Here is a 27,468-nt window from a genome sequence, read left to right as displayed (position 1 = left end):
CCCAAAACTACTCAGCATATGAAGAATCAGGAAAATCCCAATTGGTGTGGGGAAAAGACAATCAACAAATGCCAATGACATGACACAGATACTGGAATTATTTGACAAAAACTTAAAAGCAACTATTACAAAAATACTCCAAGAAGTAACAGTGTACACTCTTGAAACCAACAGAAAGATAGAAAGTCTCAGCAAAGAAATAGGATATATAAAGAGCCAAATGGACATTTCAGACCTGAAAAATACAATAAACAAAATAAAAATCTCAGTAGATGGACTCAATAGCAGAATGAATATAACACAAAAAAGAGTCAGCGAACTTGAAGATAGATCAATAGACAGTATCCAATCTGAACAACAGAGAGAAAAAATTATTTGAAAAAGAAATGAGGGCTTCCCTGGTGGCACAGTGGTTAAGAATCCGCCTGCCAATGCAAGGGACACGGGTTAGAGCCCTGGTCTGGGAAGATCCCACATGCGCGGAGCAACTAAGCCCGTGCGCCACAACTACTGAGCCTGCGCTCTAGAGCCCGCGCACCACAACTACTGAAGCCCGTGCGCCTAGAGCCCATGCTCCACAACAAGAGAAGACACCTCAATGAGAAGCCTGCGCACCGCAAGTAAGAGTAGCACCCGCTCACCACAACTAGAGAAAGCCCGCGTGCAGCAATGAAGACCCAACGCAGCCAAAAACAAAATAAATAAATAAATATATTTTTTTAAAAAATGAAAAGAGCCTCAGGGACCTGTGGACAATATCAAGAGGTCTAACGCTCAGTTACTGGAATCCAAGAGGAGGAAGAGAAAGAATGCAGTGCAGAAAAAACTACTTAAAGATATAATGGCTAAAAAATTCCCAAATTTGACATTAGACATAAACCTAAAGATTCAAGAAGCTCAGCAAACCCCTAACAGAAAGACACAAAGAAATCTATGCCCATACACATCTTAATCAAACTGCTGAAAACTAAAGACACCGACAACAACAAAAAGCTCAGTCTCTTTAATCTTGTGATAGACTTAATAGTGGGCCAGGGTCCAAATGGCTAGATGGGAAAGGCAGAGCCAGCCCAGCTCAAAAGGGCTTCTTACCCTGAGGTCCCCTCCCTGTCAAGGCCCAGTCCCACCTCCCCAAGTCCATCTGCTAAATGTCTTTGGCAGCAGACAGCACGCATACTGAAACCCAAATCCAGAGCACATTCTGAATCCTTTCCCCATCAATCTGCCGCCTCTGCAACATTACACAGAGTGTAGGCTGGGAGGCAAGGGAACCAGAAATCAAATCAACTCTGACAAGAAAAAATGCACTATCATTCAAGCAGATAACTTTTAGGAAGAAATTTTTTAAATAAAATAAAAAATAAACGGAAAAGGAGGAATAAATGCTCAGCTCTAGATTTATTCTCTAAGTTATCCTGGTAAGTTGGAAAGAAATGCCAAACTAATTTGAGTTGGGTTTTGTTCTTAAACTGATGTCTTTAAATTCACTGTGTTTTTTGTGTGTGGCAAAATAGTTCAAGTCTGGGTGAGACTGAAACACACAAAGGGATGGTGAAGAGAATAAAATATATAATGTATTTTAGGTTTTTATCATTGACAACAGAAAGAGAAGCCAAATTCCTGGAGTAGATCCAGTGAAATGCAGAGGTTTTCATTCATTTTCATGATATAGAAACTATATAACATCTGCATACACAGTAGGCACTCAAATGTCAAATCATGGATCTCACTAGGGTTACACATGAAAGGAAGGGAGGCGTTTCATTTGTCTTACGAAAGTAAGATTATATAAGACTGTTTGCCTAAGAAAGCAAAAAGGAATGTAGAAACAGCATTTATCACAGTTTTAAGGATTCTCTCTCTCTCTCTCTCTCTGGGACACACACACCCCTCCACACATATGCACACTGTACTCAAAACATATAAGTTACCCAGACTTGGGACTCAGAATCTTAGAAGCTTAATATCATCTGAATCAACATCAATCTGTTACGAGGTCATGGATTTACTTCAGTCTGAAAACTCCAGCCAGTTAATATCCCCCAAGTTATTTACCAGTTCCCAAAACATTACCCTCTCAAAATGGAAGGTCTGCAGGACCCCAATAAACCCATTTCAAGGATTCTTGAATCCTGAGTAGCTGCCAAAGCCAAAGGAGACATGGAGTTAGCAGAGGGCGGGGAGAACAGGAAAACCACCAGGAGGGAGGGAGAGGAATAGAGAAGGGAAACAAGAAAATGGGGGGCATGAGAGGAGAAAGGCTTGCTCCCCCAATACCTGCTCAGCAATCTCCATCCTCCCCACAAGTTCACCTGGGACCCAGGGTTGTCAGTAAGTGGTACCCAGGAGTCTGTGGTGGCTCTCATGAGCCACCTGAGTCCTCAAACCTCATGCCAAACCACAGGTCCCCCCATGGGTTCCCTCAGTGTGATCCTGAGGCTGCCAGTCACGTCCATGCAGATGCCTCCTTACTTAGCCTCTCAGCCTCCGAACCTCTGAAGAGGCTCTGTGGCACAATGTTGGGCAGAAAGCCTGTCAGTGCTAAGGCTCAGTGCTGCTGAGCAGTTTCACAGGGAAAGTGTTTCAGTTCTACAGTCTAAACAAGACATGATTTTTATGACCAAAGAGAATTAAAATGCATCACCCAGCATCACCAAGTGCAGGGAGATGGGGATCATGGCAAAAAGAATGCATCCCAGAGGCCACATCTGAGATGCAGAGCTGCAGCACCCAACAGCCACCCCGCAGGCTGACGGGGGGAACAGCAGCTGCGTGTGGCACAATGCATAGATGGGACACAAAGCCATCCCTGGAAATCAACCAGAGACACTGGACGATGCTTGGGTAGCCTCCTTTGAAAAAGGATGTAGCAAGCAAGACAAGGTGCTCTGCCGTGAGTAGGACAGCCGAGGGTGGGTGGGAGAGAAAGAGAAAAATGGGGTTCAGGACCCCAGAAAAAACACACACCACGGTTCAAGGGTATCATCAGTTTCCTGATGAGGCTGTCATATCCCACTGACTATAAGCCATCAGTTGCACACAACTATTTATGTATGTATATTTGTACGTGTGTATGTATGCACATGTGTTTCTCAGTTTTAAGTGTATGTTCATTCATTATTAACTAACTTGTCATCTTTATATTGTCCATGTTTTATATTGTCCATATTGCCACTCTCTGGCCCTTTTGATTATGATATAGTATCTGGTAGCCTGAGTGAATCCTACTGACAATTAGAGATAAGACTCTGGTTCTGGGACATTCCTCACATGATTCTATATTTATAGAACATTTTTCTGTCTGAGTGCACTGTAAGTTATAGTGTCTGACAAGTAGAAGCAGCCCAATAAATGTTTCTTTTTCATCTGTGGGAGGCTGCCAGCAGTGTAAAACAAGGCAGAGAGAGAGCTGGCAGCACAACTCTGGCACCAAAAGCACTTTAAGCTTCAAACCTAAATGGAAGCTGATCATTAAGTGGCCCTTTTCAGGAACATGAAGAATTGCCGAAGGAAGCAGACCTTTTCAGAGGTCAATTATTACCGGGTTTGTAACTCTCTGAACTGAGAGTTCTTTGGTGAAAGAGAAAGGGACTCTCAAAGGTTAGAAGTGAAGCTGCCAAAGTATCATCTGACCTTGGCCCAGTCCCCTTTCCCCATTTCAAACTGGAAATAACAAGAGTAAAGGGGACAGATTGTGAAAATAAATACAGATCTAAACTGATGAAAAATGTTGACCATATTTCTTAATTGTATGAGAAAGGAGCACTAACACTCCTTGCATTAAAGAAAAACAAGCAAACTTCCATCCACAGGAAGAGTTTTAAAAATAAACAAGTTATAGAATTCAGAAGACAGAAACTATTTCTAGCCTTAAATTTTATTTGTTTCATACTAATAGAGAATCACTGTATTCAAAAAGACCTTAAGAGTGATCTAGACCAACTCCTTTATATTATAATTGAAGAAAATGAAGCTTAGAGAGGTGAAGTGACATACAAGTCACATAGGTAGGAGGAGGAGGGCTGTGACTTGCTTGGACCCATACTTCTAGGCTGCTAGTCCCATCGTTGCTCTGCTACACCATGCTGCCTTCATCCCAGATCCAAGAGTTTTATCTTCCCCATATCTAGTTTTACTGTTAAGATAGACATTTTACGCCCAATAGCAACTTAGAAGGGATTCCCAGGTGAAAACCACAATGGCTGCCTTGCACTTACACACTCATTGATGCAAGGGGTAACAAACTTATGAAATTCTTCAGCCATAAGATGTGGAATATACTAAAAAATTCACCAGTGGCTCTGAAAATGTCATAGACGATGAATCCACAGTGAGTTAAAAAGGAGGATTAGAAAAGATTCAGGCCTTTCTGATGAATGGCAATGGTATATCTAAGTTGAGGCAAGGGCATCTTGAGTCCCTGAACGACAGCAAGAAGGTGAGATCTTGCCTCTCACCTCCCTCCGCAACCCACACTGGGAATACAGCATGAGTGATAAATATTTTTTCTTTTAACCTACTGAAATTTTGATGATGTTTGTTACTGCAGCATAACCTAGCCTATTCTGACTGATACAGGTCCCTAAAAGGCACTGGGTAAAAGATGGTTATCATTATTATAAATGCTTCCCCACAGAACCTTCCCAATGCCATGCTGTCAGGACTGAATGGTAGGCTAGAATGGATGACTGGTCTTATGGAGATTCTCCCATAAGGAACGAAAAGAAGTGTAACCAATGACAATTCATTGCCAAGATAAGACTCAGGGAAGTTAGGAAGTGCTCAGATAAAGACCATAAGGACACTGATTACAAAACAGATCCTACTCTCTGGTCTGTTTCCTAAAAGCATCTTGCCCCTAACATGCCAGGCCAGGCCTTTTCCCTCCTACCCAGAATTCTCTCCCTTATTCCCTAGTCAGTTCAAATTCCGCATATTCTTCTGGATCCAGTTTTAGTCCCACATACTTCCCCCAAATTTCCTAATCACTCAAGCCTCTACTATACACAAAATAAACTATGCAAAGCAGGATCTTCAGCAACTATTGCTTGTACTTCTCATTTTATACTTAATCAGATGTTTGTTATAATTTCTTTCAAGTGTGTCAATCTTGTTTCTCAAACCAGACTACAAGCCTTGTGAGGACACCATGTGTTTTACTTCTTTTGCAGTCCCCCAGAGATATGATTCCAAGGGACATTTTTAAATTGATTTAAATGCCAGGGAGGAAAGAACATGATAGAATTCTTAGGATTAAGGACAATTTTTTTTATTACTTTTGAAGAAAGTAGGGAAATTCACTAGCTGGGCTTTATAGTAATATCTTAATCTAGCTAAATATAAATACTATTTATTTAGGTGGAAATAAATTATTATCAACCTTAAATGTCTTTGATTCAAATTAAAATAAAAACAGAGATGACAAGAAGTTTAGCAGGAATTCTGACAGAAACTTTAAGAAAGCATTGTTGAAAAAAAAGAAAGAAAGCATTGTTGAGAATTTAGGACATTTCATTCAAAATTAACATTTGTTTTGGTACATATATACAATGGAATATTACTCAGCCATAAAAAAGAATGAGATAATGCATTTGCAGCAACATGGATGGACCTAGAGATTATCATACTAAGTGAAATAAGTCAAAGACAAATATATGATATCACTTATATGTGGACTCTAAAAAAAATGATACAAATGAACTTACTTATAAAACAGAAATAGAGTCACAGATGTAGAAAACAAACTTATGGTTACCAGGGGGTAAGGGGGGGAGGGATAAATTGGGAGATTGGGATTGATATATACACACTACTATATATAAAATAGATAACTAATAAGGACCTACTCTAGAGCACAGGGAATTCTACTCGATACTCGGTAATGGCCTATATGGGGAAAGAATCTAAAAAAGAGTGATGTATATGTATACATGATTCACATTGCTGTACACCTGGAACTAACACAACATTATAAATCAGCTATGCTCCAATAAAAATTTTAAAAAATATTTAGAGATTCTGCAGATTAAGGTGAGTCTCCTGATGTAGTGGGTTAAAGAAGTAATTTTTCATCTCTGGAGACTTGGGTTCAAACCTCACTGAACCCACAAGAGAAAACAGGTTTTGTGGCCTCAGTCCATCCCACAATTTGTCAACACCCAGCAGGAGCAAAATCCTTCCTGAAAGCCATTAATCAAAGAAAGTGGAGTCATCAGAGCTTAGGATTTATGGGATGTGGGGAAGCTAAGAGGCTACAGGTGACACTGTCAGCCTAGTTAGAAATGGGTTCTAGGACACAGGCTCAAAGGTGGATAAAGGTACAGACGATAACACTGTCTATACTTCCACTTCCCCCTCCTCCACCTCTGGCAACCACCCATCTACATTGTATCTCTGGAGCTTTACTCATTCTGGACATTTCACATAAATGGAATCATACAATGTAAAAAAAAAAAAAATTTCTGTTAAATCAAAAAAAAATATTTAGAGATTCTGAAGGTAAAAAAAATTAACATTTGTTTTGATGAAAGGGTAAGCTGGGACGAAGTGAGAGAGTGGCATTGACATATATACACTACCAAATGTAAAATAGATAGCTAGTGGGAAGCAGCCGCATAGCACAGGGAGATCAGCTCAGTGCTTTGTGACCACCTACGGGGGTGGGATAGGGAGGGTGGGAGGGAGACGCAAGAGGGAGGGGATATAAAAAAGATTTTTTTAATTAACATTTGTTTTGATAGATTAAAAGGTTAATTAATATTTATATACTGGTTATAAAATTTAAGTTAAATCTGTACATATTCTACATCTTGAAATCATAGTTAGGTTTTATCCAAATCTATTTGTTAACAAGAACACAGAGCTTTTCTATAAAACTGAAAGTTTTTTTTCATAATTCTAAAGATTGTTGGCATGTAACCTTGAAACTAGAAATATTTGTTATTGTAAATTTTGTTAAATGCAGAAAAATTAAATGCTCAGGTAAAGGTGAAAACTATGTTTGCCATGGGAGGTTGATCCCACAGAGCCTTGTAGAGATTGACCTTCTGCTCATAATTGCCCTGATCTAGTTCTAATCATTCAATCTGTACAACAGTGCTGTGTAGAACCTCTTTTTATTTTATTAATTAATTTATTTATTTATTTTTGGCTGTGTTGGGTCTTCGTTGCTGAGGGTGGGCTTTCTCTAGTTGCGGCGAGCGGGGGCTACTCTTTGTTGCGGTGCGCGGGCTTCTCACTGCGGTGGCTTCTCTTCTGATGGAGCAGGGGCTCTAGGCACACGGGCTTCAGTAGTTGCAGCACAGGCTCAGTAGTTGTGGCTCGTGGGCTGTACAGCGCAGGCTCAGTAGTTGTGGCGCACGGGCTTGGATGCTCCGCGGCATGTGGGATCTTCCTGGACCAGGGCTCGAACCCGTGTCCCCTGCATTGGCAGGCAGATTCTTAACCACTGCGCCACCAGGGAAGCCCTGTAGATCCTCTTAAAGGTAAATAAATGCATTCCTCACTGTAGGAATTTATTTTATAAATAAAATAAACTCCAACATACTTTAGAACATAGTGCAGTTTTTATTTTCTTTGACATACAATATATTACAGCAGAAGCACTCTTAACCTGTCTCTATAAAACCCACTTGTCAGATGAACTGACACTCAGTATTTACTCTACCTGTGCACCCCTGCTGCTACCAGTTTAGTCATATTTTTACCAGGAGTCATTTGATTTGTTCCCAAACCAGTTTATATCAGTTGTACAAGTTACTGAAATTATATAATTGAATTAAAATTTAGGTAAAATTATGAAATCTGTGCACAGAAAGAAAACGGGTTCTCTTTTCTATAAAAACCAAGTTGAGAAAAGCTAGGTGCTATTTTTAAATACTGTTGCGTTAGGCATGGGTGAAGTAACTGTAAAAGAGAATAACAAAATCACTAAAATCTAGAGATGTTCTGCACTCAGATTGCTTCACAGGTGTCAAATTCTTGCTCTACTTTAAAGAAACCAAAACTGAAAATGGTGGGTGATGCAGTTCAGATGGGTTTTTGCAAGAAAGACCAGAACTCCAGCAGCGGATCATACTCACAACAAAAAACTGGCAAAAGAATGCACTTGCATATGTTTTAAGTTAAAATAGGCTGTGTGTATACTTTTGGGGATTCTCTATTTTAACCACCTTCTATATAACTAACCAATTACTGTGAATTGGTGACTATGGATACGGGTCCACTTGCTAATTATATCGTTTTAGAAATTCCATAAGTGCACAGTTAGAGAGTGCAACATTACCAATTAGCTTAGATGCTGGACTAATGATGGCACATAGCTGGAGAAATATAAACATAAAGCAGGACTGTACACAAGGCAGAAGACCGGAAGAGATGACCCATAACATAATAAACATAAGCTTCTCAAGAGGCTATGAATTTTTCTGCCTTAAAAAATTTTTTTAGCATTCAATATTTTAACAGCATAGAACATGCACTTATTTACAAATGAAAAAAACATAAAAATCAATACCAGGGAGGAACCATTGGCTGCTATTCTGAAAACAAAACATGGCTCTTCTTCAAGGTGTAGCCTGAGACCCAGGAGAGCAGAAGAGGCCATCAGTAGGATTGTACCTCTCAGCACCATATTTCAACACCAGGCCCCACCTGGGCTGGTCCTGACTCTACAGGCTGTTAACCAGGACTCTGAGCTCCACCTTCTGAGGGAGCTCAGCCCAGCCAGCAGCGAGATGATTCCAGCAGACAAAAGCCCATCACACGGGGGCACCCCCTCAGTTAGAGATGAACACTAGTTACTGAAACATTTATCCCAACTTTAGGAATCAACCGTCCCAATCATAATTGAACCTGTCTTAACAGCCTCATGCCTCCCTCAGGGAGGAGGTCTAGGGTAAGGGAGGCTGAGGCATCTGTATTCTGAAAAACGCCATGAGTGATTCTGATCCACTCTCAAAAGAAGAATTTTTGTGAGGCCCATGAACCCCCTGAAATCAACTGTAAACAAATGTGTATGCAAACAGATGTTCAGTATTCTGGAACGCTTATCCATAGCTTTCATCTAATTGTTTTCATCAAATTTTCATAACTCAAAAATTGTGAAGGCTCATTGTTCTGAACTCGATTCGAGTCTTCACCGCACTAGTTGTCTACACAATCCAGAGGAAATCTGAGAAGCAGCCGAAGACAAGCATTCCCTGTACAGAGCCTTCCTGTTATATTTCTTTTTTGCTCTAATTTTTTTTCCTCCAAACTCCAATCTGTTCCTATTTCTTCACTTCTATTTTTAAACTGAAAATTTTTGGCTTCAAAATAACTATAATCTAAGAACTCCTCCGATAAAAGACACAGAAAATTAAATTTCCTATTTCCCTTACTCCACTTCTCCCACTCTTACATGGTTTTGTTATTGAAACTTTTTTTAAAACCTTAAGAGAACTTTTGCTCTGTTTTTCCTATTAGGTTAATGACTTGACCAAACATATGTGCCTTTATTTTAATTATCAGCGTCCTGGCTTGCCTATATTTTTAAAATAACAAATTATACATAGAGATAGTACTCATAACAAGGAAGGATACAATGTTGTATATGTTAAACAGGCTCAGATCTGTGCTGGTGGTTTGCTTTTATAAATAAGAACATTCTCTGTCCAGGAGGAAGGCCTAGGCACTCAGATTTTCCAAAACCATTCTCTGTATCCAGGGTACCCAAATAAATTCAAGCACTTCAGTTTCAAAACTGATGTAGCTGTCTGCTCCTGATTGAGGTTAACGTCCTCTAAGTGCACATTAGTTAAATAAGCCATTTTTTACTATTTCTGTACAAAATGAATATTCACTATTCAAAAGAACATTACCTATCATAATTATATAATCAGTTCAAATTTGTTCTTAAGTAATGTAAGGCATGCTTGAAATTCCAACCTGATAAAATAGCTAAAAGTCAGCTTTAAAATACATTATTTGACTTGGAAAATATCTAAGAAGTCTTTGCATCAAACTTAACATCTACAATAGTCAACATATTTTTCTGAGATCCAGACTTCAGCATGGAGGTAGCCATAGTATATAGTAGAAACAATACTAAATATGACCTCAGCCAACTTGGGTTATAATCTCTATTTACCTTGAACTAATTATTTAAACAGATTCCTTCTTGGTGGAATGGAAATGACAGCCATCTCACTCATAAAGCTACTATGAGAGCCACTTGGGATAACATCAGAGCAAGCCTTTGGAAGCTGGGGAGAGTTGTATAAAAGCAAGGTATTGGTATAACTGCTGTTCCCTTTAACACAAATGCCCTCCAAAATGTATAAGATGCTCCCTGCACACAAGTCATTACGAATGAGGTGACAAGGGTCCTGTGGGTGAAAATGAAAGTGAGAAAAAGAAAGAGGCAAGGTAATTGAAGTCCTAAGCAGAAGAACTCACTCATAGAAGAGGTGCAGTGGGCTGACCCATGCTCGGCCACCTCTTTTGACAAACCCCCGGTGCTCTGGGTCAGAGCTCTGCGCAAAAAACTGATGCACTAGGAAGCCAGCAAGCTCACAGTGATGGCAGCTTCAGCTTCCCCCTTATCTGGATTCCTAACGTAGGGCTGCATGTGTCTGATTCTGCAATGCGTCTGCCACGCCTGGGGAGCTGATGGGAGAGTGAGCACCATGCAGTTCACCAGCAGCAAGTGACCACTCCTGAGAGGCCAAGCCAGGTACTTCCTAGAGAAGCAAGCATGTGGACTCTGCCTTTCTGTTGAGCGTACCCATGCCAATTAGTGAGCACCATCAGGCTGGGGTCCCAGGGCTCTCTCATAGTTAATTTATCTTCATCCGGACAGAGCAAAGCATGTGGTTTCACACCTGCCATTCATTCCATGGGCTTCTGACAATTTTTTTTAACTGAGATGTAATTCACACACCCTAAAATTTACCATTTTTAAGTGAACAATTAAGTGGCTTTTAAATATATACACAGATTAGGCAACCATCACCACTAATTCCATAATATTTTCATCACCTCAAAAAAAAAAAAAAAAAAAATTTCCAGTAGCAGCCATTTCACATTCCCCTCTTCCCCCAGTCCCTAGCAAACACTAATCTACTCCTGTCTCTATAGATTTGCCTATTCTGGTTATTTCATTAAAATGGAGTGATGCAACATGTGGCCTTTTGTGACTATTTTCTCTCACTTATCATGTTTTCAAGGTTCATCCACATCATAGCATGTATCAGGACTTCATGCTTTTTATAGGTGAATAATATTCCATCATACAGATATACCACGTTTTGTGAATGCATTCAATGGAAATTTGGGTTGCTTCCAACTTATGGCTATTATGAATAGTGCTGCTGTAAACATTTATTTATACTATTCATACAAGTTTTGGGCAAACATGTTTTCAATTCTCTTGATTATGTACCTAGGTGTGCCATTTCTGGGTCATTTCTGGGCACTCTTGAACCCTAAAGTTCATGTAAACTAATTTCCATGGCAGACAGAGGAAATATAGTTCACCAGGGATCCCAAAAGCCAAAGGAAGTAATGAAGACACGTATGAAGGAAAAAGGAAGTTCTGCATGAAGCAACATATTACTGTTCCCAAAATGTCACTAGTAATATATTTCCCCTATATCACAAAACAGCAGTAGCCACAGCCGGGATGAGGGGACCAGCACTGGACCTAAGCTGGCACAATCAACAGGTAATGAGTGCTTACTACATACATCCAAGGCACTGTGCTGAGCACATTATATAGACTGTCTAATAGTAGAGAGGATGTAGGAAACACGATTTTTGAAAACAAACACTGATTGCAACCAATTCTGCTTTCCTGCCAGAGTGGTATAATTCATCTCTATGCCAGGCCTGGAAGGAGAGGAGAAAACTAAATTGCCTGAGTAAGAAAATGACATGCATTTGGGATTTGTTTGCTGTAAGTTCAAGAGAATAGGATGGGAAGTGATGGTCTGAAGGCTTGAAAAATGGAAGAAAGGGATTGATGTGTAGATAAGAGAAGGCAGGATCAAGGGTATAGGAGCCTAAGAAGAAAAGAAAGCCAGTAAGAAATTCCCAACGGGCAAGAAATCTTTAATCAATTTTAAGTTGAATTTGTTTGGAACTTCATTGACATCTCTATTACCCTGAGACCTTCAGTAATGCCTGCATCATTCTGGGGGATAAAAGAAGTGGGCAGAGCAGAACAGAGAGGAGACAGCAGTGGCCAGAGGTAAAACACTGAGCTAGGAGAGTGATCAGAAAATGTAAGCCCCAGATATTATCAGAACATTGAGGGGAGGGAAGGTACTGGACCTCTCACAGCACATGGCTCAAACCATTTTAAGTATTAAACAAAGAGTGAACCCAGAAGCTGGAAAAAATATGGTCATCTGACTGTCATAATATAATCTCAACAAATCTATATGTGTGTTAGAAAAGGTGGGTAACAGGCAGTAGTAAGCAAACACCAGGATTTAAACCATTTTAACATTCACTGCATGGCAATGGTCTCAAAACAAAGACCTTGGACAACTATGATGACATCCCCATGAATGGTTACAGAGGACCAAAACACGTTCTCAGTATCCCTGTTGGAAGCCTAGGACCATTCTTCTCATGTTGTGGATGGCAAATCTAGCACAAGAGTCTCGTGTACTGGACTGGGGCAAATGTAGGTTGCCCTGAGGCTATTTCCACAGCAGGGGTTGGCAAATATTTTCTGTAAAGAGTCAGACAGTAAATATTTTAGACATTGCGAGCCAAGAGGCAAAATCAAGGATATTAAGTAGATTCTTACATAATAAGAGAGAAGATAAATTTCTACATTTTTATTGATAAAATTCAACATATAATAAAAATTGTGCAGAATTTTCTGTAACATAGATATACTATATTACTTTTGGACAGTATTTTGCTTCATTTGGGTTCAAAGTTAGTGTTTCCTAACATCAAGTCAACTGCAAATGTTTATAAAAACCATTCTTTACTCATGAGCCATACAAAAACAGGCACAGGCTGGATGTGGCTTCAACTCTCTGTAGTATAGCCACTGTTGTCTGAAGCAAAGTCAAGGCTGGGAGCTCTGTTCCAAGAGTCTGGGGTGTAAAGCCCTGACTCAGAAATTAGAGATCTGGAGGGGGCTTTAGAAAAGCTCTTGAAAGATACAAATGTTCCTCAAACACATTGGTCTAGTACCCCAGCGGACTGAAATAACCCGTTTCTTAGCCCTGTTTACTAAGCACCTGCTTTGTGCTGATGCTATCATCGTTTCTGGGGATAGAGTGGTGAGCAGAACAGATGAGCCCCCTACCTTCATAGGGGATGAGACTGCAAACAAGAATTAGAGAAGGAAAAAGTATCAGAGAGTGGGAATGCCATAGAGAAAATAAGAGAAGGTATTAGAAGAGCAACTGCGATAGGGAGCTACTTTGGATAAAGTAGTTTAGTAAGGAGTTCCTTTTCCTCAACATTCTTATCAATCTGTTTTATCAGACATTTTACACTGTTCCAATACGATTGGGGGTGAAATATAATCCCATTGTGTTTTGATTTGCTTCTTCTGCTTATTGGTAGGATTTATCATCTCTCTGTACTCACACTCTCTCTATCCATATTATAATTATATTATATTGTTATTTGATAGTTATATATGTGTTATATATATATATAAGTCTTCCAGGTTTCCTCTTCTGTTAACTCCTAGTTAATGCCCTGTTTGTTTTACTGTTCAGTTGTTTATCTTTTTTTCTTATGGTTTTGTTGGTTTTTTTTTTAAACTTTGGAATATTAATCCTTTATTCGTGATATGCATTGCAGATATCCTCTCCCAGCCTATGACTTGCCTTTTAACTCTGTGGTGTCTTTTGTTTACATGAAGATTTTAATTTTCAGCTGGTAAATGATCTATTTTATGTGAGACTTGGTTGTTAGCTGCCCATTTCATTGGGCAAATTGAAAGAGTCATGGATTGTGAGTTTAAACCTTCATCCCATCCCTTTTAGCTATGTCTTACTCACATTTATTAATGTCTCTAGCCTCAGCTCCCTCATCTGAAAAATAAGGACAATTCCTACCTCGCAGATTTTTTGTGAGAATTAAGTGAAAGAATACTAGCACAGTGGCCCCCTCCCACCCCGCTCTTTTTTTTTCCCACACACACACACACTGTACTTCATTTTTACAAGAGATAAATAAACTGACACCAAGCACTGTAAATGGATGACCACAACAAAAGCAACAATGATTGCAATTACCAAACATGAAACACACTCATACTCCCCACCCCATTCTTAAACTGTAACCATCTTGAAGCCCTTACAGTCTGCAGAATACCACATGCAGGGTCAGCACTTAGATTTACTTTATTGTGTTGGTTAAATTGAGTTTGTCTTTAAAATGGATACAAAGTACCAAGTAGAATAATATGCACTTAATTATTAGACTACAATGTGGAAGACAGAACCAGAAAAACAGTTAGCAATTAGCTCTTTAACCCACAATTACTCCAGTGGCCCCTCCTGAACTAAAGAAGCAGCAGAGTCACAGTAAGTGGCAGTTAATAGGAGATTTGTAAACATTCTTTTGAGTGAAAATTGTATTTCGAAAGCTTGGAAACACATTTTATACAGTCAACCCTAACATGGACCAAAATTATTTAACAGAGCAATGTTGTAAAAGATATTTGTAATTGGATTTAAGAGAAAAAAATCACAAACTGACATGAAAAAGTAAGTCTTAACAATTTTATAATAAGTGAGTTACATGGGGAATAAGTTTATAATAAAAATGATAACAAAAATTTAATATTTACTTTAGCTTTTATTTCAGATTAAAAAAATTCCAGTACCTCTGATGGCTCAGCATATTATATATGCTTTAAATTTCAAGAATAATAAAAGAAGTATTAAAAATTCCAATGAATGTTGTGCTTTATACCATACAGACACACGTGCCTATACCTTTTTGAGATTCAGGGGCTAGTGTCACAGCCAGCAATACGAGGCTGAACAGAGAATCTTCATTTACAGGACTATTTCCATAGGCCAGGTGTTTTCACCTACTCACTCTCCTCTAACCTTCATGAGTTAAGTACTACTACATTTTTACAGAGGAGGAAACTAAAGTTCAGACAGGGTATGCCACGTGTCCACATCCAGTTAAGTAGGGGAGCAGAATTTAAACTTCTGACCTCAAGTGTAAAATTACGAGCCCATCTTAGAGGTGAGGATGCATCATAATGAAGTGTTTTCATGGCATTTGCAAATACAAGTAAATAAGTCTCCTAGGATCTCACGTGTTACTTGGCTTCTCTATATTCTACCCCAAAAATTGCTGAAAGAAGAGGCCTCCTTCCACATGTGACTGAATCCTTCTGCACTCAATGGGCATGTGTTTTGCTAATTAGGATTTTTAATTGATTTGTTGTGCTCCACTCAAAGTAGATGAAAAATAAACTAAAAATACTGTTGTCATTGTGTGCAATAGCCAACACTATACAACATGAATACTGTTTCTGATTTGTGGCCAGATTCTGAAAACAGGCTTGGAAGTCTTTCAGCTTGCTCTAACTAAAAATGAGTAAGCGATCGCCATGAAGATGCATTTAAACATGGAGTTTGATTCATCTCACCAGAGGCCTTCAGTTCATTTACACTCATGGCTTTATTTATTCAAATAACTTGCCCTTTTTCTCCCCAGAACTGCAGACCATCATCCCATCATTGCTCTGCACAAAGAATCTAACATAAACATGTCAACGAGAATCACTGTACTTAACAAACTCCAGGACATGCCACAGCACTGTTTATAAGATGTAAATCGCGTCTCGTTTTATTTCACTGTTCTGCTAAATTCAGATGTCTGCTTCATTTTAGATCTACGTCCCCTGAAAAGAGCCTCGCATGCTTTATTCAATACTGCCAAATGTGCAGATTCAGCGAGGCACTGGAAATGGCAAGCATGGAACATGACCTAGACGATGTCCATTTAGATACGGATGATTGAAGTGTTACCATAGTGTGGTGACCGTGAGTGCTGCTCACCAAACAGTTCCTGCCTCTGACTTCGGAGCACATGGCAGATCTCTGGCCTCCTGCACTGGGAAGGCCCAGCAAACAGCTCTGGTCATTGGATTGTGAGCAGGAGTGTTATCTGGCTTTTGGCCAAGGGCATTTAACAATGCCACACAAGACTCTCCAGAGCACTCACCGCTCTGCCGAGGCGACAGGCAATGTTCCAGACTGGGGTCCAGAGAGAGGATGAAGACAGCATAGAGCAGCACCCCACTCCTGCCAACCAGCAATGGATACGCAGCAGAAGCAAGAAACAAACCTTTGTTGGTAAGAGCCCTGAGATTTGAGGGTTGTTTGTGATCACAGCATAAACTGGCCTCCCCTGCCCGACACCCTAGACAAATGGTGCCGTGAAAAAGGGCTTGGTGTTTCTAGTGATGAGTCAGCAGATTTGTATGATTTAGTATCTGGTGTTAAATGTTATTATCTTGTCAGGGAAAGGTCCCTTAGCCCATAGTTCACTTGGACCCCAATCATCATGCTCCAAAATCTGAATTAAATAGAGCAAGCAAAATTGAAGAGGGAAAGCTACAGTTGTAACCTTCCAAACTGCCAACTCTAATTTACTGATCTGCCAAGGTTCTTGGTTGTAAACAACAGAAACCACTCTGGCTAGTTAAGTAGAAAAGGAATTAAAGATTTATTAGCTTACAGAATCTCAAGGGCAGGAGGAACACCACCGTGGACACCAGTGTAGACCGCACTACCCCACCACTGGGCACAGACACCACGGCTCATTTCACCACCCTAGGCACTGATGCCTCTGCTAGAACCTGGAGCTCTGTGATCCTTGTGCTGAAGCTTGTTTCTTCAAATCTCTGAAGCACAATCCAAACTCTCATGCAGGTGTATGTGAATGGTGAAGCCTAGGTCACAAGAATGACCTTTAGGGCCAAGGAAATTTATTTTTTACCTTTTTCTTAGAAAGGTGGAGAATTCCTCAAACACAGGAAGGGAATTCAAAGGTGTGGCCAAAAAGAATGATAAACACCCATTACATCTTTGGTAATGGGTGATCCAGATAACTAACGTATTCAATACTCATTTTAGTCCATAATCAAGTTCCGAGAGCTGTCCTGGTTTCTGCAGCTCTTTCTTCAGTTCTACCCTAGCACCCTTCCAATGAATCCCTGTTTTTACTAGTTTCAGTTGGGTTCTGTCACTTGCAACCTAGAGAGTCCTGATACAGAAGTAATCATATGTTAAAGAATCCCAAACTAACCAGTTGCAAAAAGGGTTATAAATATTCAGATGCTCTGAAGAATTTTTCAGATCTTTTTTGCAAAGTAACTTTCTGAACTGACAGACAAAAAATCAAAGAACATAAAACTCTAACTTTGGTTTGAGAACCCTAATGGGGATCACGGGCTGAATATTGATTATATTTACCTTCTCCACAGAAGCCCTCACAAATAACGTTTTACTTGAAAAGAAGGGACTTCCCTGGTGGTCCAGTGGTTAAGACTCTGTGCTTACAATGCAGGGGGCACGGGTTTGATCCCTGGTTGGGGAACTAAGATCCCACATGCCGCGTGGCACGGCCAAAAAAATATATATATATATTGCATAAGTATAGATCTTGTGTATATATACCAAACTGAATAAAAAATCAGAAGTATGCACAAGGTACCGACTTATTGCTGAGTGCTACCTGGAAGTAAGGTTATCTTTAACAGTTTTAAATAGAGAAACAGTTAACCAATAAAGAAATACACACACACAGAGGCACAGAGGCTAAGCTCTGAGATTATTTTTTTAAAAAAAGACCTACACTCTATTTCTAGGTGCTCAGAAAGTTTCTCCTTTCTCTAAGAATGGCTCCCTGCACAGGGACGGGGGCTGCTGGGCTATGTTTGTGGCCTGTGGTTAGCGCTGGCTGACCCAAGGTGAGTATCTAAGAGACCAAGCCCAGGAGTTGAGGGAGGTGAGTCTTATTGTGGTGGCCCTGGAGGGAGAAGCCCAAGGAAAGCTGGGAATTCTAGAGTAACCTATTCTTTCTCTCCTCAACAGCATGATCATTTAACTCTTCCTCCAATTCAGTGGTAAATTCCCAAGTTTCAATACATTTATTTAATTCTTTTTTTTTTTTTTTGCTTTTTGCTTAAGCTAGGCCAGAGTCCATCTTTCTTGTTTATAACCAAAAGAATATTGTATTAACTAAGTACACTCCCCTATAATCTTACTCTCCCCAATAGCCAACTCTACCCTTAGGTAACTCAACTCTCTTGACTGGGAATGACTTAAAAGGACCTTCAGCTTCTGTGTATCTAGTATTTATGTGCCATGCTACCATTGAGCTTAGCAGCATTAACCTCGCTTGTCACTTTTTAGGAAAAACAATTGCAATTTTTTTTTTAAATAATAGTTTTAATTTAATTTTTTTTTACATCTTTATTGGAATTTAATTGCTTTACAATGGTGTGTTAGTTTCTGCTTTATAACAAGGTGAATCAGCTATACATATACATATATCCCCGTATCTCCTCCCTCTTGCGTCTCCCTCCCACCCTCCCTACCCCACCCCTCTAGGTGATCACAAAGCACTGAGCTGATCTCCCTGTGCTATGCGGCTGCTTCCCACTAGCTATCTATTTTACATCTGGTAGTGTATATATGTCCATGCCACTCTCTCACTTCGTCCCAGCTTACCCTTCCCCCTCCCCAAGTCCTCAAGTCCATTCTCTACGTTTGCGTCTTTATTCCTGTCCTGCCCCTAGGTTCTTCAGAACCTTTTTTTTTTTTTAGATTCCATATATATGTGTTAGCATACGGTATTTGTTTTTCTTTTTCCGACTTACTTCACTCTGTATGACAGTCTCTAGGTCCATCCACCTCCCTGCAAATAACTCACTTTCACTTCTTTTTATGGCTGAGTAATATTCCATTGAATATATGTTCCACATCTTCTTTATCCATTCATCTGGACAATTGCAAATTTTGACATCTGGCTCAGAGGTTGAAACTTCAAATGCCTTCACAGATCAGACAGATAATATAAAGGGAGACAGTGCTGAACTGGACTCCACTGGACACTATATGCCATATCTGAAGATATTTATGTTTAGATACTTAAAAACACCGTGTGGCTCAAACAAAATTCTTCACGGGTCCAATATACCTCCTTGAGCCATAAACTAACAAGCCACCTTGCTATTAGTTTAAATTACATATGGTTCTAGACTAGAAGGCTAAAACTCAATTTTGTTTCAATCATTTGAGCAGGATAAAAATGCTTCTTGGACAGCAAATTTTCCCACCCTGTTTTAGCAGAAAACTCTACAGGTCATTAATGGGATTGATGTGAGGTATCTAAGAGGACTCAAGGGCTGCTTTTAAGAGAAGCTTATCAACGCTAGTGTCTCACGGTAAATGAAGCAGGTACCTGTTACTTTCTATGAATCACAGAATAAAGAGCCAAACTCCTTATAAGGACTCCAAAGGTGTCATAACACAGATGGAAAAAAATCAAATGTCTACCACTCTTAACAGTCTCCAGTTTAACTACACAGCTCTGATTCTCTTCACAGACCAAAAATGAAATCCAATTTGAGAAAACCAATAAGGCTTTCTGTTCCTTGGAGAAAATGAACTGGACAAATTGCACACAAAAAAACCTAAAATCTCCACCACCAATTGTTGAAAACAGTGGGGCCTCCATTAGCAGTTTCTTTGCCCACAGAATGCTCTCTGAGGAACTGCAGGGTTTGGAAGGAGTGCAGAAGCCTATGCTCCACCTACCGCACATCAAAGTTTTCATCAGAACATGCTTTTCTTTGCGAAACTAAGCAACTGCTTTTTCACACCCACATATTGCTGGAGCACATTCAATTACCCTAAACGACTGTTTAAAATGAAAATGCTTTGCCTTCTGAGGACAATGTGAGAGGATTAATGAATGTTGTTCTTGAAGGACAGGAGTGTAGGGATACAGCAGAAACCTAAGTAGTTGGAAACTACTGCTGGGCCATATTTTACAAGCAATTCAAACCTACCTTCAAGTATTTTGTAAAGAATAATAATGTTTAAGGCAGTTGGATATATCAAGGGGCATACTATGCCATTTTTCCTCCTTCTTCTTGATGACAATCATGGAATTAGAAAACTAAGAGGATAACAGGAAGTGATGAAGAAAGACTAACTTTTGCCATATGGTTTTTCAGGAGAAGAGGAAACAGCACTTTTTTTCCCCTGACATGTTGTTCCAAAGGATCTGTAACTAACAAACCAAGCCAGCACATTGCTGGGTTCTGTAGGCCTGTGACTCAGAAGTCACTTTTCTACCCCACATATTAAATGTCAAGCAAAATACATCTGATAAGAGAGAAGAAACTTTCTTCAGGAAGCTTGGCTCCTATATGACTACTGATGAAACAAAATTCATATTTTAAGGCAATACGAGAAAAATTTAAACATAAGATTCTTTTCTCTGCCTGTTTGGACCTCCTCCCTTCCTTCCAGCGTGCATTGTGCATCTGCATTATGCATTAACCAGACCACCCCAATGGCAGAAATACCCGCTTAACCATAAAGATCAATTTTTCTTCTTCTGGAGCCAGCCATGTAATTCCTTAGAAGTTAAACTTCCTTTCTCAATCCTGTAAAAGGTCACGATGACCCACCACTCACCTTATACATGCAGACTCTTTGGTGAACTTTATGTACAATGTTAATATATCATTTCCCTAAAAGATAGCAACTGGTACAGAACAGACTGGGTCAGATGACCTGGGGAGATATTGGGCCTCAACTAATGGAAATTCTTAGCTTAAATACTTACTTAGGACCTTATTAATGTCACTAGCTATATTACTTGTATTCTGCCTATTTTACAAGATAATTGCTTCTTGTACTGCCAAATGTATGATGGAGCCTCCAATAAAATTAATGATGATTAGGCAACTCGAAACGATTGACCAAATATATAGTCCTATAAGATCAAAGATTGTGATAGTGTAACTCTAGATATAAGAAAAAGCAACAACAGGCAAGCATTTCCTAGACTATAACAGATTAGTAAGACAGGTGGTCCAGAGGCTTTTGACTATTGTTAACAGGGCCTAGTCTAGTAATAGCATGTTGAATAGCCTATCAATGAAATCCTTGACTGACCTGGGAATGTGCATTCCTAGTGCTGTGAGACAAATTGATCACGAAATGCCTCCCAAACCTTGGTCAAAATTAAGACCAAAAGGGAGGGGATTGTAAAATAAAGTATGTTGCCCATCATCTAGTTCTACAAGAATCAAGTCATTAGCCACTGCAGTCACTGACCTACAATACACCCTGAGAAAGGAATTCTGGGCAAAATCAGGATGAGGCACTGTGCTCTGAGAAAACTGGCAGAATAGGCCTTCAGATAGATATTTTCAGGAGAAAATTCATGAACACAGTTTCTTTCATCTTCCCATATTTAGAAAAGCACTAAAACCATTAACTAAGATATCTGTTCCTTACGAATAATAGTAACCCTCCACCAAGTTGTGTGCTTGATTGCACTTAGCCCTTCTCTAAAATCACTTATATACTGGTCTCTCCCTTACCTCTTTGGAACAGTTCTCAGAGCTCTCTGAGAGACTGTCTCCTGGGTTATAATCCTCAATTTGGCTCAAATAAAATTTTCCATTTCTTTCTTACATAGACCACTGATTAATTATTTTGTCAACAGTACTTCTCCTGTGCATATGAGCCATAAATTTTGCTGCTGTCTTTTAGGTGGATTGCCAACGTGTAAGAGAAGCATCTACCCAAGATTGTAGAAAAAAGCATAAATCATGAAGACCATCATCAGTCCTCTATTAACGCCCCCCAGAAGAACTTTACCCATGTAATCACAGTAAACGTCTGTTTAAGAAAAACCATAAAGAAACACAGAAAACAGAGAGAAAGGAAAGGAATGAAATAGAATTATAGTGATATTTGTAGGCTTAAAGCCTCTGTAATATACAAAATTATATGGGTTCCAGGGGAGTCCTAATCACATAGGACAGTATTTATCCATCATGTCTCATTTGCCCTCAATTCATAATGCTGTAAGATTAGAACCCCTGATGTGAAAGAGGATTTGCTATTTAGAGCTATTTCTTTCTTTCTTAGCTTGGTGAAAGAAGGGGATGAGAAAAGAGGAAAAGAATTATATGAGGACTACACTTCACTTCTCTTTTTTATAATAGATTATTTTCTTTGAGAGAAGCATAAGCTATGATTAAAGTGGCAATATAATTGCTAAATTTTTGTGCCTGTAACACCTGCAAAGGAAGCACGTTGACAAGAAACACTCAGCAACCCAATTATTTCATGCAGGTTCTCATCCACCCAGAAAGCCATCCTCAAAATAGAATGGAACTTTTTCTCCTTCACCTATCTGGTAGGTGCCTACGGCAAAGTAACCAAGAACCTAAATAACATTATTTATCATTATCCTCAACAAACAAAATTTAAATAAAATAGGATCCAAGGAGTTTAACACATAACTTCCAAACTTTAATTATATCAATTATTTAACTGTGCATTCAGTTTATATTACACCTTGTCTTGATGGGAGGCTAAAAAGGAACAAGACTTGTTTCCCGAGAGATAAGGGACATTGCACTCTGTTCCCAGAAGTGGGAGAACAGATTAGGTAACTGGTCTTTCCAGTTTTGAGGAACATTTTAATTCAACTGTGAAATAATGGAAAAATGAAATAAATTCAAGATTTCCACTATCTAGGAATTTGGGAACGTTAGAATGTATATCTTGAAAATAAGAAAATAAATAACTAAGTAGCTAGGGAAAAGAAAATCCAGGGAAATTTTTTTCTTTAAGAGACTAAAAACTAAAATAATACTTTAAAAATAGTAATTTTTAATTGCTATTTTCACTCAATTCTTTCTTATATATTTTTAACCAAAGACATTTAGAGTTATACGTAATAGGTTGAAATAATAAGATTCTTATTTTTTTTACTTATTGGTGTCTTGGGAGTAAGCATTTACTAAGGGTCACTTTGGGAAATGTGATCCTTTCCATCACAAACAACTGTGCAGACAAAACATTCAATCTGAAAGAGATTATTAGGTCAAAACACGTACAAAGCAACTCACAAATCAGAATGCACTTCTGTTGTCTCCCAAACTGGCAAAGATCAGCAAGGAAGTAGGAATGATGAGTAAAGGTTTCCAGGCCACGATCCTTGACCTGAATGTTCAAGGGTGGAAAGGGCATGAATCATAGGAAAAAAGGATGGGGGTAAAAGAATCAGCGTAAACCAAAGGAATGTAAATAGGTTATAAAAAATGACATTTAGCAAATGGCTGAGGCTAAAGACTTGGGACAGATTAGTGAAAATTAAAGCTACCATTATTGAATACTTACAACATGTAAGGTTCGATGCAAATATTTCCTTTTTTGGGCAGGAGGAGTATAGTTGTTTTACAATGTTGTGTTACTTTCTACTGTACAGCGAAGTGAATCAGCCATATGAATATTTCTTTTTTTTAAATTTAATTTTAATAAAACTGAGCCCCAGGGCTCAGACTCAGATCTCTGTCTTTGTTATCCACCCTCATGGCCCGAGGATCTCCTGCAGTCTCATGGCTTTAAAAGGACCACTTGTACCCTGAGGACTCCCACACCTCTATCTTCAGCCTGGACATTTCCTCCACCTCCAGACTCATATGTCCAACTGCCTAATTGACATTTCCACATGGATGTCCAAAGGATATCTCAAATTCAAGATGTTTAAAACAAAACTCCTGATTTCCATCCACTCCCCCGAAAACACAAACCTAAACAAACAAAAAAAAAACCTACTCCTTTCTCATCTTCCTGCAAAATATATCCAATATTGGACCACTTCTCACACCTCCACTTCAACCATCCTATCTAAGCCACCACAATCTCCTGCAGGAATTACTACAGCAGCCTCCTAAAGGAGGTGGATTTGAACTTGCTCTCCGGTAGCCCTCTGAGTCTATGCATTTCAAACCTTTCCATTTGTAGGACAGGCTCCAGTTATCGATTCTGTCATCTGAAGTGGAGACTAAGACTAATCATTTAAGAATGATTCTTGAACAGGTGAAACAGAAACAACAGAGGCTGAGAGCAGATGTGAAAGGGCAAGTGCAAGGTGGGATTGAGGGTGCCAAGGATGGAACATTTGAGGACATCCAGAGGGACAAAAGAACCTGAACTCCTAAGAAACATCAAATCCTAGGTCAAAGGTCCCCTCCGGGTTAGCCTTTCTTGACTCCCCAGGCAGAGTTCAAGACCTTAAGTATAGCACTGGTCACAGTACTGGATGTCTGTGCTGTGTGCCTCCCCAACTAGACTCTGAGCTCATATTGTGCCCCCAGTGCCTGACGCAGCACTGGGGACCTGGTAAGCACTTGGCAAAAGAGTGCTGAAAAGCCTTTAGAAAAACATGGCATCATGGAAAGTGCGTTAGGAGCATGAAGAAAGAAGTGACTACATTCTTCTATAAAAGCAAATTAAGACTTTACATAGGAAATGAGGTTTCAGAGATATATATATATATATCTGAGTTTATCCAGGAAGATAACACTGATGGCCTAGACAGGGACAGCAGTGGTGTGGAAAGACAGAGGGCAAGGCTTGAAGAGGAAGTGAGGGAAAAGAAAACAGTAGAAGAAATTGGTGGACATGATATTGAAAAGTAAGGTAGAAGTTAAAGGAAGCAGCAGAGTCCAAGGAAGAGTTTTTCTCTCTCCCCAGTAGTGGGGTGGTGGGGAAGCTGGAGGGATGCAGGGGGGCTGTTTAAAAGAAAAGAGGGAAAGCAAGGCAAAGGACGTTGTTAGGGTTGATGGGTATAAAGACCAGGCAAGCTCATACCTTCAGTTCTTAATCTTTTCACTCCCAAGTACCAAGTAAATTACGGAGCTCCAAGAGGTGGATAGGAAGCCAGAGGCTTAACAATCAGAGGTTAAAATTGAATAAGATAACTACTCAATGTGTGAGCCAAGAAGTTAATGAGGGAGGGAGACCAACACTGTTGGTGTTGTAAGAAAAACCCGGGTTATCACTACAGTCCTCCAAGTTCCAATTAACTCCCCATTGAGTGGTGCTGGGAACTCGACTTCTCACCCCGCGCCCCACACCCTGCCAAAGTCTGCGGTGGAATTCAAGGAAAATTCGGCTAAGTGAATCTTCATCACCGCGATGAAGGTAGAATGGAAAAGCAATTCACAGTGGATACCCATACAGCTTTGTCCAGGCCTCAAGGAGAAAACGGGGAGAAGCACAAAACATCAACAAAACCACAACTCCTTTCTTTTCCTTGCCTTGTCCATCGCTCACGCCCTCCCTCCCTAAAATGTAAGCTCCTTGAGAGCAGGGCTTGGTCCTTCCCTCCTGGATGCCCGCATAGCAAGGGGCCTGGCACACAGTGGGCGCTCAGCAAATACTGGTTGAATATTGAATGAGGGCTCTGTAGCGAGGACCGGAAGGGGGAGCCGGGTCTAAGACCCAAGACTGCATCTTTTGCAACTGACCTTACGGCGGGGACGCCCGCGCGGAGAGCAGCAGCCCGGCTCCTGCGTCCCGCTCCCGCCGCCCCGCGGCGGCGCTCGGTGCCCGCTGCGCACGTAGGTCACCTGCCTCCGGCTGGCGCCGCGCCGCTGGGCCGGCGCGGGCGGCAGGGGCGGCTCGGGCGGTCGGGGGGCCGAGCCCGGCAGGCCGCTGCGGGCCGGAGGCTGGGCCCCGGCGCGCCGCAGCTCCGCGCAGAGCCGCAGGCCGAGCAGCAGAGCAGCGCCGAGCAGACAGCGGTGCAGGGCACCGCAGCCCCTCCCCGGTAGCCTCTCCCACGCCATGGCGGGCCGGGCCCGGGGTTGCGCTCCGCCGCCCGCACGCGCCGACCCGCAGCCCGGATGTGGCCCCTCGGGCCGAGCTGCCAACTGCGGCAACTCCCCCGCGGGCCGGGGCGCGGGCTCGGACCCGCCTCCCTTCCTCCGTCCAAGGAAGCCTCGGCGTAACCTTATCCAGCCCGGCCGAGAGCGCCTGGCTGGCAGGGGAGAGGGACGACGGGCCAGGAGGGGTCCCGGCGGCGCAGGCGACGCAGGCGGCTAGGCTAAGCCAGACTCCGGGCCCAGCTCCACCTTGAGGGTCCCGGAGGAGGCGCCCCCCAGCCCGGCCCCCGGAGCCTGAAAGCTACATAGCCAGAAAAAGCACGAAAAAAAAAAAGTCCTAACGGGATCCTAGGCCATAACTTCATTTTCTAGTATTAGTGTTGTTGAAGAAACACAGGAGGAGGATAGGTGAGCTGACAGGTTTTGCTACAAGGAACAAGTTCTGATTGTCAAGCAGTTTGTGCCATTAAGCACATTATAAAAATACGTCACACTTATGCTCAGGTTTACAACTTCTCTCCCTCAAGAAAGAAGGGAAAGGGAGAGGAGAGAACAGCGCTGGATGCAGAATAATCAAAGTTATTCCATTTCTAAATTCTGCCCGAAGCCAACCCGTGCTTTCTCCTCGTGTTATGAAATGTGTGGGAGGTGAAGGAAGGGGGTGGCGGGGAAGCCAGCTAAGATATCTGACAGCAGGGAGAGAGAACAGAAGTTACCATGGCATGATGTAAATCAAATTAATTTAGCTCCAAACACACACCTCCCTGCTGTCTTGCAGAGAAAAAGAGGGACAAATTTATCTTTCGGCAAAATGCTCCCCAGCTGGTATTTCCATCACCACCTTGACCTCAATTAATCAGCCTGAACGCTCACAGCCTGAAGTCCAGTGTGCTCACAGCCTGAAGTCCAGTGTTGGCTGTTGCGTTTTCAATTGTTAGTAAAAATTCTTTCTCACCACCTGTTTGAGGTTTGGGTTTGGGTTTGAGTTTGCTTTCTTTAGCTGGGGCTACATTTTTTTCATACTCTACGCTTGCATTTTCCATGCTTTTATGTTAGACTACCCCTGCCGACCAACCCTCTCCCCTTGACAGCCTATAAGGACAGCAGAGAACAAATACGGAAACCCCACCCCCATTTGAATTTCGGGAATTTCCCATAAGGAGTCCGCCTTTCTAAAATCTCCCTGGCTTAAGAAAGATGTGATTTAATCTTTGTCACTGCACAGAGCACTTGGGCTATTTCTCTACATGTAACAAAACTTCTCAAGCTGATCTAGTCCACTCCCTGGGCACGCTAGGTCCTCAGACTTCTGAGTGTTTCATTATGATTGATTTTTGTTTTTTTCGTAGATGTAGCCCTCTGGCTATTGCACAATAGATGGGCTCTGTTTTAAAGAATCCAAGCAAGTACATTTTTCCTGACACAAACTCTCAGAGAAGACCTCATATTCTGTGACTGTTTAAACAGTATGAGCTGTGGTGTTACACTTGAACTGTGTGCTGAATCAGGACCCTGCCTTTCAGAAGCTGTGAGACTTTGGACAAGGTACTTAACCT

At 40.9% G+C, this 27,468-nt stretch overlaps 1 protein-coding gene across 9 annotated transcripts in view; it reads right to left on the bottom strand.

Annotated features, from left to right (window-relative positions):
• The window catches only part of METTL24 (methyltransferase like 24), a 174,831-nt gene extending 148,885 nt beyond the window's left edge, over nt 1-25,946 (bottom strand). For 2 of the 9 annotated variants that reach the window (XM_082475388.1, XM_082475387.1), the window contains exon 1: nt 25,559-25,945. In XM_082475388.1, the coding sequence (XP_082331514.1) occupies nt 25,559-25,876 (318 nt within the window). In that variant the 5' untranslated portion in view covers nt 25,877-25,945. Of the gene's footprint in view, nt 1-23,152; nt 24,582-25,558 lie in introns of those variants that run through there. The other 7 variants (XM_082475389.1, XM_082475391.1, XM_082475392.1 and 4 more) reach the window with 7 other exon arrangements.
• Nucleotides 25,947-27,468: the final 1,522 nt, after the last annotated feature.

The sequence above is a fragment of the Balaenoptera physalus genome, assembly GCF_965194825.1.
Source record: "Balaenoptera physalus genome assembly, chromosome: 9".
Lineage (NCBI taxonomy): Eukaryota > Metazoa > Chordata > Mammalia > Artiodactyla > Balaenopteridae > Balaenoptera > Balaenoptera physalus.
The sequence above is the reverse complement of the archived record's forward strand: the minus strand, read 5'-3'. Positions and strand labels throughout refer to the sequence as shown.